This window comes from Mchenga conophoros, linkage group LG6 (genome assembly GCF_057382185.1).
Source record: "Mchenga conophoros isolate Kocher_MC1m ecotype Shallow Benthic linkage group LG6, M_conophoros_male_GT1.1, whole genome shotgun sequence".
Lineage (NCBI taxonomy): Eukaryota > Metazoa > Chordata > Actinopteri > Cichliformes > Cichlidae > Mchenga > Mchenga conophoros.
Window position 1 is genome coordinate 6,793,722 of NC_140531.1, and position 16,394 is coordinate 6,810,115.

The window sequence follows — 16,394 nt, forward strand, 5'->3', positions numbered from 1 at the left end:
CAAGTGTTGAGCCAAGGAGGACAAGCTGTCTCGAGAAACCTAAAAAGGTCTCATAATGCTTTGAGTGTCAGGATCTGCCAGAAATGACTGAAAACTTCTTCCTGACTCTTGCACAGATCAATATTTTTGATGGTTAAAGGGGAGATCCTTCATACCTCATACTTTTAGAAAAAATGTATATAAGAAGAGAGGCACTCTGGTATTTCAGATTTATTTTTCTGATTTTCAAAAATGAAACTTTGTGTGGAACAATTTCTAAACTCTGTCACCATTTACTGTTTCACTGTTCCAACTCTTTCTCATCTTTAATATTCCATTAAAAAAAAAAAAAAAAAAAAAAAAATATATATATATATATATATATATATATATAAAAAACGTTTCCCATATTATAAAGAAAGGGGATAAAACTTGCCTCCAGAATAATTCATTAAACCTTGTGGTACAGGTGCACACTCTTCATCTACAAAGTGCAGAATGAGAAGGAAATTTGGGGGTAAATGCTATATATAGTTTTAAGTGCATCCATACATGGGGTGGAAGGGGAACAGCATTCCTCCAGTGAGAGGGTAATATTTTTGTTGCCATCAGCGAGTGCTTCCCAAGCGGCATCAGGCTGGTCTGCCACCTCTTTGCGCTGTTTAAATTTCTTGGGGTAAGTCTCTTTTGTTAATATTCGCTAGCTGGTGTGCTAATTTTATTTTAGAAATAACTTTTTTCAAAATGAGCTTCACATTAGGAAGAGGACTTATCTGCTGCCAATCCTGGGGCAGGTGAAATGTGTTGCATAAATAAATGGCAGCAGATAATCTGTCTCCTGTGTGGGGGAAAATGAAGCAGCAGTCTGTAATCTCCCTGAGCTGTACTTCCTTTCATATCAGGGTATTAAGAGGTTGCTGACCCTCTTTTCTTAATTTGCGTCAGCCAAAAAAGGACGATATTGTGCTGAAATAATTATTTATACAGAACGGAAGCACAATTAGCCTGCAGCAGAGTGTGGATATGACAGCTGGCTTAGATCTAAGTCTTGTTCCTGTACAGTCTGATCACTCTGATTTCCTGCGCAATCGTTTTAATTAAATAGTGTGAGGACTGTGCTCTTCTGGTAATGACACTGTTTCCTTCATTTCTCCGTTAATGGAATAGGCAGACTGGTGAAAGCTATTCATAGCTGAGCTGTGTGAGGCTGTTAGAGGAAGCAGTTGAAGTGCTGAGCTCGAGTAAAAAGTTGGAACTGCCATGCTGTCTCATAAATGTTTGCCTTTAAACATTGTTTAGGTCTATTAGAGATTCGGGTGTGGGTATTTTTCTCATGTGTTGTATAAATTCTACAACAGAACAGCAGAAACTGCACCTGTTAACCTTTGCACATGGTTGATTTCACAGATGACAGCGCATCTAATACTTTAAACTTACATCACAGAATGATTGCAATAACAGTGGTGGTAAAGTAAATACTTGTATTGACATTTCTAACATGGCTAACACATGTTTGGTCTCCCCCTCCCACTGGTACTCTTGGCCAGGACTCCTTGAAGTGTTCCAGTCATGGCTTCCAAAGTCATACCTTGGTATAAGAAGAAGCATGTGAGCCAAGTCAAAACTGATTATGCTTATCATCACACTAAACACGTTTCCAAGCAGCACACAGAAAGGTATGACAGTGACATTTACCTGCTGCTTTGAGTAGCACAGCTCTTGCTGCTTTGCGACGTAGAACAAAAAACACACACAGGGGTGTTGCTGAGGAGCAGCTGCGGTAGTGGGTGTGTCTGCTTCCTAGCTGGCAGTTTAATTGTCAATTCAAATTCAAAGTTCTGCAAATTCTGATTTTCATGAACAAATCAGTCAGTCACAGAGTGGTACATGCTAACTGACTGAATACCCAGATGTTAGTTCTGTTTATCGTTTTCCACAGGAATATATTTTCATGCCTCTTTATTATAGCTTCAGTTCGTTTCTTTGTAAAACCTCAATGTATCACCAGTGATTCTAAAGCTCTTTGTCTATGTGAGCTCCAGAATCTCTGAGAGCAGAACCCAAGTCGGTATTTCAGGAAGTGCTATTGCTTCTGTTGCTCTGCAGCTTCTGCCAACAGATCTTATAGTTCAGGCCAATGAAAGACATGTATGCATTTGTCTTTGTTGCTATAGCATGCTTTTTAAAAAGGTTTTCTGGCCCTTACAGCTGTGCTGTGCAGTATAGTCATACTTAACATGATATTATACATGCTGAAGATTGGCTTTTTCGTCACTAGTGGTGAGGTAATAAACTGAGCCCCTACGAGCCAAGTTCTGATCTCCCAGGGATCTGGAAACTGCAGCTGTCTAATGGCAGATGACTAATGTCACCACTTGAACCTGACCTACATCTGAGGCTACTAACTATACACAGTTGTGTTAGTACTGAAGAAGTTTCTCTCAAAGTGGTGGTTAGTCTTTATACACAGAATGTCAATTTTCTGGTTATTTTGTAAAAATAATTTTCTGGATAAAATCATAGTTTGTTGTGCAAATGACACTAGCCACTGTCAGATTTTTCACAATAGTGGTTGTGGTATGCATGTAGAGAATAATATCCATCAATCAATTTTCTTAACCCCAGCTAATTTTGAGAAAAAGACAAAGTACATAAACAGATTTAATCCCTCTGTGGCGTATACAATACATCAGGCAGATATGCTGGGAAATCTTGTAACCGCATGTTTGTAACTGTTAGTTATTTTTTACTGCGAGTGTTTGTGTTTTTATGTATGTATATGTTCAGAAGACAAACTCAGCTTAGCTGCTAAATTAAAACCTGAGAATTTTTTTTATGCAGAGAACTTGCTTTCTGATTTTTAATGATGTGTTTTCCTCAACAGCAAATCAAGCTCTAAATCGGTGAGCCAGGCACAGGCCCAGGCCACGGAGGCTATGGCAGAACAAGCCTATACCGTGCCGGTGTTCCGGCAGAGGTGAGTCTGCTCTGGCTCACAGCTATTTCAGTCGCAAGGTAACATGCAACTACATTTTCTACTGGCTGACCCCTGTAACCACAGCACATTTCTTTAGTATAACTTGTTAATTATTCAATGATTACCGTTTAAATTATGAAACAATTGCACAGTCTTACTGCTACAATCCTATAGACTCATAACACTGACTCCCTGCCCTCAAGGTTAGTTTTATCCTGTGTTATGCTTGATATGCTCAATGCAACGGTTTCAGGTTGTATCATACAATTATTTTAGGGTAACAGTTCAGCTTGTAGGTAAATATGTAACAAGCGTATAGCTAACAATGATGCTAAAGTCAATCTTAGTCAAAGATTAATCTGATGTATGCATTGTTAGGACTGCTGAGGAGACTGAGGAGTACCAGAGAGTAAGCAAAAATGTTGGGAAAGGACTGGCTGTTATTCAGGAGGAGCTTCATAGGATGAGGATCGCTACTAAGGCCCAAGTGGAAAGTCTTGAAATTCAGAAAGAGGTTAGTAACCATCTGCTAAACAAATCAAGGTGACACTATAGTTCCTTTGTTGGTTTGTTTTTCTGGTGTTTTATCGCATATATGTGGAACAAGTTTAAAAGTCTGTGGAAATGTTGTGTGTACGCTTTAATGTATCTGTCTCTGTTACAATCACTATTAAAATTATATCAATTTGTAATCATGAGTACAGCAAAACAGCAGATCTAGAGTCTCTAAATGTAATCTAAATCATTCACTGTAGATACTCAGCTGTACATTTCTATGAAATCTGAGCCCAATGGTCTTATTGACATTGCATCAGTGAACTGTTGGTCAAATCAGTCTCAGGAATAAACCAACTTTTTAGGAGTTTTAACAATATGATCACTAACATCTGCTGGCCTCATGTTCCTTCATTGGTTTTGTCAGGTTTCAGATTTGCTGTTAGCTAAGAATTGTTGACAAAGATAACATGTTGCACTAAAGTGCTTATGTAATCTCTGCCCTATAGAGATAATGCATAAAAATGTCATTTTCATAAATAGATTAACTTGATGCAGTTGACTCTCTCCAGGTTAAGGGGATGATGAGAAAGAGAGTGGATCTGTTGGAGGAAATCCCCAAATTGCCAGACTTCTTGGTGGCCTTACGGCCGCATACTGTGTGGGAGAAGACTCCTGTCAAGCTGTTCTGCACCGTCGAAGGAAATCCGAGGCCCATCGTCAAATGGTCAGTATACTGCCATCACACACAAGCGGGTTTTTAAATTTGACTCAAGCTTTATGGTAATACCATTATAAGCTTTTCTGATTTATTACACTATTGAAATATTTTAGGACTGTAGAATATCACTGTAGTGTGAAACTGATTCAGATTCATTGGCAGGTATAAAGATGGAGTGCCAGTAGATCCACTGAGTACCCCAGGAAAGTACAAGATTGAGAATAAATATGGAGTCCATAGTTTGATTGTTAGCAGGTATGTATTATCTACAACTCTCAGCAGTTAGACATAAATGATTTCATTAAACTGAGTTTTATAACATGGATGCTGCAGCCTTTGATTTTCTTTTTACCTGAAATGAGGTGAAAAGAAAAAAGTCATGTTGTTCAGTAAATTAGAGAAGTAAAATGTTTTAGTAAAATTAAGTTATGAATTAAAATGAAGTTATTAATTACTGATATGTGTTGGTAATGCATTAGCATCTCTGAAATATTCATACAAATTTAGTAAAGACTTCCAGTATCAGTGAGCTAACTTTTTCCAGGTGGAGGTCGATTGTCCGTTTTATATCTCAGAATCCTCCGACACTGTTTTGAGCCACAGTGTGGTAGTAACCAAGCGTGCTAGTTACTAGTTACTGTCGTCATTGTCATCTTTTTGTGCATGTGGCGGTCAGCATTAAACTGTAACAGTGAAGTGTATCATCAATAACATATAAAAATGATTTAAATAAAAAATGTAAAATTGTTAAAATGTAGTTATTCTGTAGACTATAGAATAAGACTGTAAATGTACAGTAATAAGGTAAAAGCCAATATATTGTTTCCTCAGACTAAGATGCCTAAACTAATGTTAGGGCAACAGGAAGTGATATAATACAGTCTTGAATATATTATACAGTACTGTGCAAATGTCTTCAGCCACTTTATATTCTTTATAGTTTACAGAGTCAGACACTGACCTACAAATCATTCAAGCACAAAAAAGCATCACCTAACACCTAACACTATGTGTCTACACATAACAGATAAATTGCACCAACAAGATGCCCAAAGAGCTATTAACTGTTGTCATATTGCTGCATGGTTGGCAATATGTCCTTAAAAAATCTGGGAAAAGTAGACAAGTGGAGGACAAAAGAAATGGCTGACATTACAAAACATCTACAGCAGTTGAAGATTATCTGAAAGTGACGCTCAGTAAAAATCAATTAAAAATGTGACACAGGACCTGAGAGATCTGGCTCTACTATTCAACAAAGCCTCAGCCTAAATGGTCTAAGATGAATGGTGGCTGCCAAGAAGCCATTCGAAAGGAAGTGAAATAGGGAGAAAAGGCTGAGGTGGTGTACTAAACTGCACAAGAACTGGAACGAAAATCAGTATAACCTGCTCTGATTGGCCAATGAATCCGAATAGGACATTTTTGGTTCAAATGATCATCAGTGAGAGTCTATAGCTGTCTATAAAGCACGATGGAGGCTCTGTTATCGTTTGAGGCTGCAGTTCAACCATTTTGCCTCGTGTGCGGTATTTCCATGTATGTTTACACGTTTCTATAAATCTCTGCATCTGCTTCCGATTCTCCCACCAAAATATAAAGAAGTGAGGGTTGTTTAAGACTTTAATGAATTTATCAGCTGAGTGAAAATTTCTAGCATTTAAGCAACAAAAAGGCTTCCAGCTCCAGCTTTCAGGATTTCTTCTGGATTGTGTATTAGTTTTTCTTCCAACAGCGCAAACTGAAATTGCTCCCTGCATGGACTATATATGTTTTGGGGGTTTTGTAAACTTTTTTTCATTTTAAATTAAAAAAATGTCCCATTAAAGGTTTAGTGTAAATATGTTTTATGAGGTTTGTTGAAAAGACAATATTTTTATATAGTCAAGCAATTTTTCTAGTTGTTGTATTATAACCAGCCTTCAAACTGAAAGGAAAGCAGCATAGAAACAAACTTGGAAAGACTGAACGTCTGTCACTCATGCTCAGCGTAGATGTTTACACTTACAGGACTTTTATTTTGTTAGCACATTATATCGATATCTTGACATTATCTGACAGTCAGCTGGAGAGTTAGAGGGGAGATTGCTAAATTGAGGGTGAGGCTGCAGCCTGCTTCTTTTCGTCATCTTCAAGACCCCTCAGCTGTTCATGTTGGAGTGCTGACCTTTGCGTCATTCGAGCCATGAATTCCTCTGACTGCGCTCCGCTTCTCTCTGTCCCTCCCTCTCTCTGAGAATTGGAATATCTCTGGACCGTCGTAGCATTGAAGGTCACTGAGAACATCGTAGTTTATTTGCCAAACTTCTTCAGAATCAGTCATTTTCACATTCTTTATGCAAAAAGCACCAAGTGACAAGAAGGATGCATCTATGTCCAACACAGCTGGGAAAATGGATCTTTTAAAATAGTTCAGCTCAGGCTGAAGGTCAAATTTCTTCCTTCTATTCTAAACCTCAGACTCTTCTTGAGTCTCAACACAATTGCTTGCATTTTACCTTCTATTAACCTAAATAATACATGTTCTTCAAACCAAATGGCATCAAATCAAATATAAATGTTGATATACTGCAATCAGTGACTTCTTCCTACTCTGGCTGACCTTGTAGGTGTGTTGTGAGTGATACTGCTGAGTACAGTGCTGTGGCAACCAACCAGCATGGCACAGCTACCAGCAAAGCTAAAATTATTGTGAAGAGTAAGTCTCCCTCTTTCTTAAAGACATTGCTCACCTCCCATGTCTTTCTCTGTAAACATAAACGTCTTTTCTTCACAGGACCAGCTGGAGCCGGAGAGTCCTGCCATCTTGGTTTAGGTGAGAGCATAAAGGGAGTTAGTAAGACTGGGGAGTGTGGGGATTGAGGTGTCACGCCCAGACACAAGCTCATGGAATCATGACACTTCAAATAGCAGCAAGCAATGAGAGGCCTGATAAGAAGTGGAAACTGATAGCAAGCTGTTCCTGTCCCGTGACTCCCTCTGAAGAAAAACAAAACACAGATCTGTCTTTAGATGAGCAGCAAGCGATCGAAACATTTATGTACATGTTGGGATTTAAATAATGAGCAGTCCAGAAAATACTAACCTCCACAAGATTTCATTTAGACTAAAAACACCAGACATCTCCTTTGTCAAAACTAATTAAGCTGGATTACCTTATTTAAGATTTATTGTATACATTGTTGAAATGAAAAAACTCATGCTGTTCACTCCTTATGGACACATTTTTTAAAAGTTCCAGAGAAATAACTGTGACTACAAATTGTTTCTACTTTCTTAATGTTACTGGATGTGCTGATTGTACTTGAAAGCTCTTAAACCAAGTCCACGTTTAAAGTGAAACACTCATCACACATCACTTTGTGGAAATCACAGCCTGTGGTTGCCAAAGCAAGGGACAGTGTCACAAAATTTCCTTAAAATCATTGACGTCTAAGATAGCAAATCTCAGACCTCATTTTGGCTCCTGGACACGTATACTGAATTTTGATGCTTTTGAATGACAAGACCATATAGTTATATTGAAAAAATGTCAGATTTATGTTCATAAATCCATTGTGGTTCTACATTATCATTCTGATATTGCAAACATGTTCTCTCCACATATCCACAAAATACGATTATTATCTGATTGCTAATGATGTTGCAAATCTTGTCCTCCAGTGCCTCATCTGACTGAGATCCATGCCAGTAAGCTGGATGTCAGCCTGCTTGACCGGTTCCCAGTGTCTTTTGGTGTGGAGGGCAACTCCATCAGACTGGTGTGTACAATGGTGGTGGTCCCCGATCTCCCCAACATACCACCCATTGCCCAGTGGTACAGAGATGGTCAGACCTTCTTTCATTCTTTCATTATGTTTGTGTGTGGCACTGTCGGTTGACTGTGGAGTTTGGTCACTTCTCATTATGTCCTCTATCTTGTATTCTAAAAGATAAACTGCTGAAACCAAGTAAACTGGTGGAGATGTCAGTGGGTGGAGGTGCTGCCTCTCTCACGCTGCCTCACCTGGCCAAGGATGATGAGGGCCTCTACACGCTTCGGATCTTCACAAAGGACGGCACTGCTGAGCATAGCGCCTACCTGTTTGTCTCAGGTAGGACACAGTCCTAACACCACGTGATCGACTTTGAAAGAACAAATCAGAAATCGCTGTTTAGAATAAATAGAGCAATGGAAAAAAATTTTAAAAAGCCATGAATGAGCAAAAGAGATAGAATAGCACAAACCTTAGAAACTTTAAACTTACCACTTATAACTTACCTTACTTAAAATACCCAACTATAATCTGGTTAATATATATGATAGTCTGATTATGTGTAGTGTAATAATAGATAAAAGAAAAAAATGAAGATAAGTTGGTTAAAAATGAAAATACGTAACACTGTTGAACCTTCCTCTGAGGTGAGAATTTCTTTGTGGAACAGGTGAATAATGCCAGGGCTCAGATATCACCACGTCTGCTCTTGACACCTCAGTCACTGTTCCTTGCTCTGCTGCTTTTGGCCAGTTTGAGCCTGTAACTTTCTTTTTATTGTATGAGGTTGTTGGTCATCTGAAGCCCACAGGTTTCCCTGCTGATGTTGTTCCACCTTGATTATTTAAAGAGGTCATTTCTACTCTTCCATCTCTCCATCTGTCCTCGATAGCAGTTTCTCATCTGGTATTTTTCCCAAACCTTTTAAGCATGCTACAGTATTTTATCAAATTTTAGGGCTATTTACAAGCTTTTCTTTTTCTCTGAAGTTCTGGAGAAAATTGCTTATAGTCAGCTAAAAAACCTTTTTAGATGAAAATAGTGACCTTGAGACTTTTCAGTCTGGTTTTAAATCTCTGCTTGGCACAGAATCTGTTTTGCCTAGGGTTGTTAATGCCATCCTCCTGGCTAAAGATTTTTAGGGGAATGCTCTGCATGGTTTAGGTCTTACCTGGCTGAGAGAACATTTTGTGTAAGTCCTCAGCTCTGGTCTCATGTGGGGTACCACAGAGATCAATACTTGGACCTCTGCTTTTATCTTCTGCCCCTTGGCTGTACTTTTAGAAGCCTCTCCGTTGCTATGCAGATGAGACGCAGGTTTATATGCCCCTAACAAAGAAAAATAACTACACTATGCAAATGGTGGTAAATGTGGTAAATGATGTGTCTTGTATCTTGAGCAAGTGAAAGCTTGGTTGGCAAAATGAAATGTTTTATTAGTTAGCAATTAAATTAAGAGTTCCTAATCTTTTCTATACTCACAGCAGTACATAGATTTAAAACAGGTGTTATTGACTCCTTATTTCCTGTTACCACACATTAGGCATAGTATGCAAATAAGCGGTGGAGCCATAATAGTTGTGTCTATCACCATTCGTCTTCCATTCTTCCTCCCCAACATACCCGTGTTTCTTTATTCCCTAGATGCTGCTCCCTCTGCACCCGGAGCCCCCGGCGCACCAATGAGCGTAAAGGCCTATGACATCAATTCGGACTATGTCCTAGTTGCCTGGAAACCCCCAAACACTGTCAACGAGGCACCCATCACTGGATACTTTGTGGATCGGTCAGTTTTAATCTTGAGAAGGCTTCCAGCTCTCTTTAAATAGACCACAGTTGGCACACTGACATGAATACAGTGGAATTATACTGCACTTAATGCCAAGGAAGTGAGTCATAGTTATTAGAGCTGCACTCCTTAGAAGATTTTCTAAATTAAATGTATCTTTTCACACCAAATGCCAGATATGATTTGCTTATTTTCATGGTTACATAAAGTGCATATAAGACTTGTGGGATTTGCAAATCTCATGAACGCGTATTTTATTAACAGTGGAACATTGAAAATGTATTTAATAACATATGTTTATATTTTAAACAGATGTTTAAAGTGGGAAAATGAACCATTTTAAGAAAAACAATATACCTTATTTTCGATTTGATGGCAGCAACACATCTTTGAAAAAAACGTTGGTGCAGAGCCATGTTTACAGCTGACTCCATCCCCTCTTCTTTTAACAACCAGATGGTTACAGCGGAGGGTTGGGAGATCAGTTTTGCCCTATTTTTGCCTGCTGTATGATCTTCTATGTCATCTTTTTCATTTCATGATGCACCAAATGTTTTCAACTGGTGAAAGGTCTGGACTGCAGTTTTCTTTAAACAAAAATACTTGCAAGTGCAGCCCTTCTCACCAGTTTATTAGGATACTTTAACTTCTCAGCTTGTCAAAATTGCCTCATAACAAATATAAAATGTCATGTGAAGTACTTTCTTATAAAAAGATATTAATTTCATGATAATGGAGAGTTTATTTGCTGTAAAGGTGTGAAGCTGGCACTGACACTTGGGTGCAGTGCAACGACGCCCCAGTGAAGATCTGCAAATACCCAGTACATGGCTTAAGGGTTGGCCACTCCTACTACTTCCGGGTCAGAGCCGTGAACAGCAGTGGCATCAGCAGGCCCTCACGCAAGTCAGACAAAGTGACGGCCCTGGACGCTGCAGAGAGTGAGAGACTGCAAGGTACAGATGAAGGTAAATACAAAATACAGGACAGCAGGATGCCAGCGTTTTCTGACCGATCTGTTGTCATTTCCTGCAACAGTGATTAAAATTGAAGGAAAATACGACATAGTGATAAAGGATGATGACCTGGAAGGTATAGTGGTTACACACTCGTCTGGTTTCACAGTTTTTGTTTCCCCTATCTTTAAGCCACCACCTCACAATCTCACTAAATACTAACATCTGTCACTCAACCCCAGCAGCACCATCATGAGAACATTTTACATTTTATGGGGATGTTTGCTTAAAAAGGCATCTTCCCTGATCAAACTCTCACTGATGTTTGTTTGCTGTTCTGTTCTGTTTTCTGTTCCACTATCAGTGAATTTTCTTTCCATTTATACCTGTTTATTGGACATGATCATTATTCCAGTAACAAATGAGTGCTGCATGATTAAATTAGTCACTATTACAGGAATATGTTTTCATCTTAAGGTGTGGCGTTTGAATTCTGACCTTTACATTCGTATCTTTTTCAACGAAGAAAACATGAGAAGGAAAAACATTTTAATGCGGATCTTAGAACTAATCTGTCATTTTCTCATAAGGTTTTTTTTAAACAACACAGGGAAAACTGTTTTCCAGAGCCTTCCCAGCTTAACTTTTGTGGTGCTGTCTTTGATCTAATCGAACTTTTTCCATTCACACTTTAACTGAAACAGTTTTCTCTTTAAATTGTGTCCACTTAATATAATATACTACTTTAACAAAAACTTATAACAGATGAAAACTAATTTTAGAAACTAATAGAAAATATCAAAAATATTACATATTTGTATAATATCACAATCAAGGCTATTGTAGAAGTCCCACATTTCACTGTTAACTTTAACTTTGATACGTCCTTTTAGTTAATATTTCTATTTTTTTTTAAATCTGAAATATGATATCAGGGGTTTTTATCCATGTTCTGGTTTATCTAATGGCTAACTGCTGTATATGAAACTTGTAGTTAAACAAAACTAAAATATTGTGTGTTTTGTGAGCATTGAGCCACCAAACCACATACGAGGCTGTGGCAGCTCTAGTGTAGCATTTGGATATGTAATTATTGTTGAATGCTACCAAAAATAATTATTTAATCTTTAATAAAATTCCACCAATGTTATTGTCCTGCTGATCAGCACTTTTAGAATTTAACAAGCGAGAAAAAGGCAGGACTTAGTTGTGTTTGTTTTCATCACTTATAAGTACAATTCTATGAAAATGCGTTATTGAAGTCCATATAGTGGTGAATATTTAATCTCCTCTCTGCCTTTGAAAGCAAGCTCAACAGTAACATTAGAAGCATTGTAAAAGTCACTTTAAATGGTAAATGGCCTGTATTTATATAGTGCTTTACTAGTCCCTAAGGACCCCAAAGCACTTTACACATCCAGTCATCCACACACACTGGTGATTTCAAGCTACATTATAGCCACAACCACCCTGTAGCGCACTGACAGAGGCGAGGCTGCCAGACACTGGCGCCACCACCTCTGACCACCACCAGTAGGCAACGGGTGAAGTGTCTTGCCCAAGGACACAACGACCAAGACTGTCCAAGCCGGGGCTCGAACTAGCAACCTTCCGATTACAAGGCGAACTCCCAACTCTTGAGCCACGATCGCCCAGCTTTACACTACATTCAGTCATCCACCCATGTGTGTACATTCACACACATGGCAAGCTACATTGTAGCCACAGATAAAAACCTGAGTACAAAAAGTGAATAATGTGGGACTTCTGCAGTGGCTGCTGTTCTGTGTACGTTATGCCTCAACACTGTTCACTCCCAATCTAGGCTACGTAACTATTCCAGGTGAACCCACAGATGTGCATGCATCCGAAATTTTCAAATCATATGTCGTGCTGAGCTGGAAGCCTCCTAGCCCCCGTGGACGAGCTCCACTGTGGTACGTCATCGAGAAGGTGTGTGCTGCTTCACTTTTGCCCATCAGTTGCTCTCAGTTTAGCCGATTTAACCTTGGTACTGTAGCTGAGGGATAAACAAGACAGTCACATTTAAATGTCCTCTCAAGTTTTACTTAAATGGCAGCACTACACACAAACGAAGCTGTATTACGTTTGGGTTGCGTGAAACTTCAATACCCCAAACTACATGTTTTTTTTCTTTTCTTTGTTTTTTTTTTATTTCACACAGAGAACTCTACACTAGCATATCTCCAGATTTCAGTTTGATACATTTTTGAACTTTTGATCTCATCTTTAGAGAAGCTTCCGTGGGTTTAAACAGGGTTTTGCTACCCAGTGTAAATATGGAACAATGGATTTACTGCAACCAGTATAGAGTCACATGACATGTTTTAATGCATATAATCGCAAGGATGTAAACATAGCTGTGAGCTTATAATATATTGCAAACAAATTCATATAGTAGCCATAGTGAATGCTTATACAAGAAGTTCAAATGTAATATAAATTTGTGTGATAGTAGCTATATATTGAGATGCTAGATTTCAAGTTGATGATAGTCTGAAATCTTGTTTATTACATATTGTATCTGATGTATTGTGCTTTTTATAGTATTTTTAATGCCACACATTAAGCAAGCCAGTCAAGTTGTAAACAGTCTTGCTAAAAATGTTGACATTTACACAATATGTTTATTATATTTCCCGAAAAAGTGAGAGAATGTTTTCATCAGGTTTAGCTTGAATAACAGTGTTAGCATTGCCCCCGGTTCAGTTACATGTCAATAGCAGAATTCACACAAAGATTGATTTTATTTTTAACCCTTTTGGCACACACAAACATACACTTTGTTATTTATGATTCTTATATCTTAAATTATTTAATTAATTTAACAAAAGTGAGATTTAACTTTGTAAAACACAGTATAAAAGCTGCTCTTTTTGTCTGTGCCACAACACATATGGCTATACCTTCTCATTTGCCCCCCTCCCTGACTTTCCCACACAGTGCTTAGCAGGCACTGGAGACTGGCAGCGGATCAACACAACAGTCAAACTGCACTCCCCTCGTTACCCAGTTTTTGATTTGCAAGACGGGCAAAAGTACCAGTTCCGAGTGTATTCGGTCAACATGTATGGCTCCAGCGAGGCCTCTGCGCCCTCTGAGCCCATCCAAAAGGTTGATGAAGATGGTAAGAGCCAGGATCAGTGCAGACTTAAAGACACATGATTATATATCCAGCAAAGCACAATGCACACAAAAACCTGTGAAGAAATGCTGAATCGTCAAATTTTGTAATTTATTAGAATTATAGATATTAAAGGTCCAGATGGGAAGGTCACTAAAACAACTTTTTTTGTGTTTGTCTACCTTAAGCAAAGTGTTTTAGTGCATACATGTAAATGTGTCCACAAAAACAAATGCATGAAAAGCCCAAATACAGTTTATTTCAAAAGTGATTGACTGTGTTTTGCAGGTACTGAACTTCCAATTGGTATGTACAGAAAAATATCAAACACACTTTAAAAGCACTTTTTTCACACTGCTGTAAGTTCACTCTTTCACTCTCTGCTCTGTGTGTGTTTGTTCTCACTATAAGTGATGAACTGGAGCACTTGGGGATGGCTTAGTAAGCTGTTATATTACAGGGTAACGAGAAGTTGATAAAGCAAAATGGGATTATTCTGGGCTCTCGTGCCTAAATTCAAATTAAATCCCAGAAACGCTCCTCTGTCACAGTGTTCTGCTTAAACATCCTGTTCTGCAAAAAGGCATGGAAAAGCCATTCCATGGGAACTGAAAAACAAGTCCTCTGTGCTGTGTTTAATCACTGTGTTTGTGCACACAATATACAGGAACACAGAACACAGCACAAATATCGAATGCATGCATGTTTTTTGAGTAGCAGTAACGTGCTGTAGCTGTAACCTGCAGACAAGTAGGTGGAAGTCAAAGCTTCAGTGAGTATTATTTACAGCTAATTGTCATGATTTCTGTTCTGTAAGAAAGTAAATTGTTAGTAACTGATACATTAATTAGTCATTTGAATAAAACGTTCTTTAATACAGAAAAAAATATTTACAACTGGTTTGATGTCTGAGGTCATCAGTTGTGGAATCATTCTGTCCTTGTCCTTTTTTCCACTTTAACACTTTCAGCTTTGTATACTTTTGGTAATTAATTAATATTACATGTATATAGCCTGGAATCCAGAGCCACACCACTGTGCCAGCCTCTCTCTTCACATGGCGCTGTTGCCTCCTGTGAGATTCCTGACACCCCTCCCCCACCCATCACCTTCACTCAATACCAGGTTGAGATGCAAATGAGGAGACTTCACTCAGGCAAGTCTGCTGGACCAGACGGAGTGAGTCCCCTCGTCCTCAAGACCTGTGCCCCCCAGCTGTGTGGAGTCTTTCATAAACTGTTTATGCTGAGTCTGAGTCTGCAGAGGGTCCCAGTGATGTGGAAGACATCATGCCTCGTCCCTGTACCAAAGACGCCACGTCCCAGTGGCCCCCAGGATTATAGGCCCGTGGCATTGACCTCCCACATCATGAAGACCCTGGAAAGGCTCATCCTGGACCAGCTGCGACCCATAGTAAGACCACATCTGGATCCCCTTCAGTTCGCTTATCAGCCTCGTCTCGGAACTGAGGACACCATCATCTACCTGCTCAATCGTGTCTACACCCATCTGGACCAGCCGGCGAGCACTGTGAGGGTCATGTTTTTTGACTTTTCCAGTGCTTTCAACACCATCAGGCCGACCCTCCTGGGTGATAAGTTAGCAGCGATGCAGGTGGATGCTTCTCTGGTGTCCTGGATTGTTGATTACCTGACAGGAAGACCACAATATGTACGTCTCCCACAGTGTGTGTCTGACAAGGTGATCAGCAACACAGGGGCACCACAGGGGACTGTCCTCTCCCCCTTCCTCTTCACCCTCTACACCACAGACTTCAGCCACTGCACAGAGACCTGCCATCTTCAGAAGTTTTCTGATGACTCTGCGGTGGTTGGATGCATCAGCAGGGATGATGAGACAGAGTACCGGGCTGTGGTCGACTCCTTTGTCACATGGTGTGAGCAGAATCATCTGCAGCTCAATGTGGCAAAGACCAAGGAACTGATCGTGGACTTCAGGAAGACCAGGAAACACTTGACCCCTGTTTCAATCCAGGGGGTCAGTGTTGACATTGTGGAGGACTATAAATACCTTGGAGTACACATTGACAATAAACTGGACTGGGCTAAAAACACCACAGCACTTTACAGGAAGGGCCAGAGTCGTCTCTATTTTTTGAGGCGACTGAGGTCCTTCAACATCTGCCAGAAAATGCTGAGGATTTTCTACGAGTCTGTTGTGGCCAGTGCGATCCTCTATGCTGTTGCATGCTGGGGGAGCAGGCTGAGGGTCGCAGATGCCAACAGACTCTATAAACTAATCCGTAAGGCCAGCAATCTTGTGGGGATGGAGCTGGACTCCCTCAAGGTGGTGTCGGAGAGGCGAATGCTGTCCAAGATAAAGACAATGTTGGATAACACCTCCCACCCACTCCATGACATGTTGGTCAGTCACAGGAGCACGTTCAGTGAGAGACTGAGATTACCGAAAAGCACCACTGAACGACACAGGAAATCTTTCCTGCCTGTGGCCATCTCCCTGTACAACGCATCCACTTAACACAGTTTGCTGCTACAACTACACATGTTTCTTTTCCAGCTATTTATTTATGAGTGACTTATGTATGTATGTATATAT

At 39.6% G+C, this 16,394-nt stretch overlaps 1 protein-coding gene across 3 annotated transcripts in view; it reads left to right on the forward strand.

The window, feature by feature from the left end:
- The first annotated feature begins 500 nt into the window (after positions 1-500).
- The window catches only part of myom2a (myomesin 2a), a 29,245-nt gene continuing 13,351 nt past the window's right edge, over positions 501-16,394 (forward strand). Inside the window, exons 1-15 of one of the 3 annotated variants that reach the window (XM_085276010.1) lie at positions 591-655; positions 1,527-1,655; positions 2,864-2,956; positions 3,335-3,470; positions 4,024-4,178; positions 4,335-4,427; positions 6,782-6,870; positions 6,949-6,987; positions 7,836-8,000; positions 8,105-8,266; positions 9,572-9,713; positions 10,473-10,672; positions 10,755-10,808; positions 12,498-12,625; positions 13,637-13,820. In XM_085276010.1, coding sequence (XP_085132136.1) covers positions 1,549-1,655; positions 2,864-2,956; positions 3,335-3,470; positions 4,024-4,178; positions 4,335-4,427; positions 6,782-6,870; positions 6,949-6,987; positions 7,836-8,000; positions 8,105-8,266; positions 9,572-9,713; positions 10,473-10,672; positions 10,755-10,808; positions 12,498-12,625; positions 13,637-13,820 — 1,747 coding nt within the window. In that variant the 5' untranslated portion in view covers positions 591-655; positions 1,527-1,548. Of the gene's footprint in view, positions 656-1,526; positions 1,656-2,863; positions 2,957-3,334; positions 3,471-4,023; positions 4,179-4,334; positions 4,428-6,781; positions 6,871-6,948; positions 6,988-7,835; positions 8,001-8,104; positions 8,267-9,571; positions 9,714-10,472; positions 10,685-10,754; positions 10,809-12,497; positions 12,626-13,636; positions 13,821-16,394 lie in introns of all 3 variants that reach the window. The other 2 variants (XM_085276012.1, XM_085276011.1) reach the window with 2 other exon arrangements.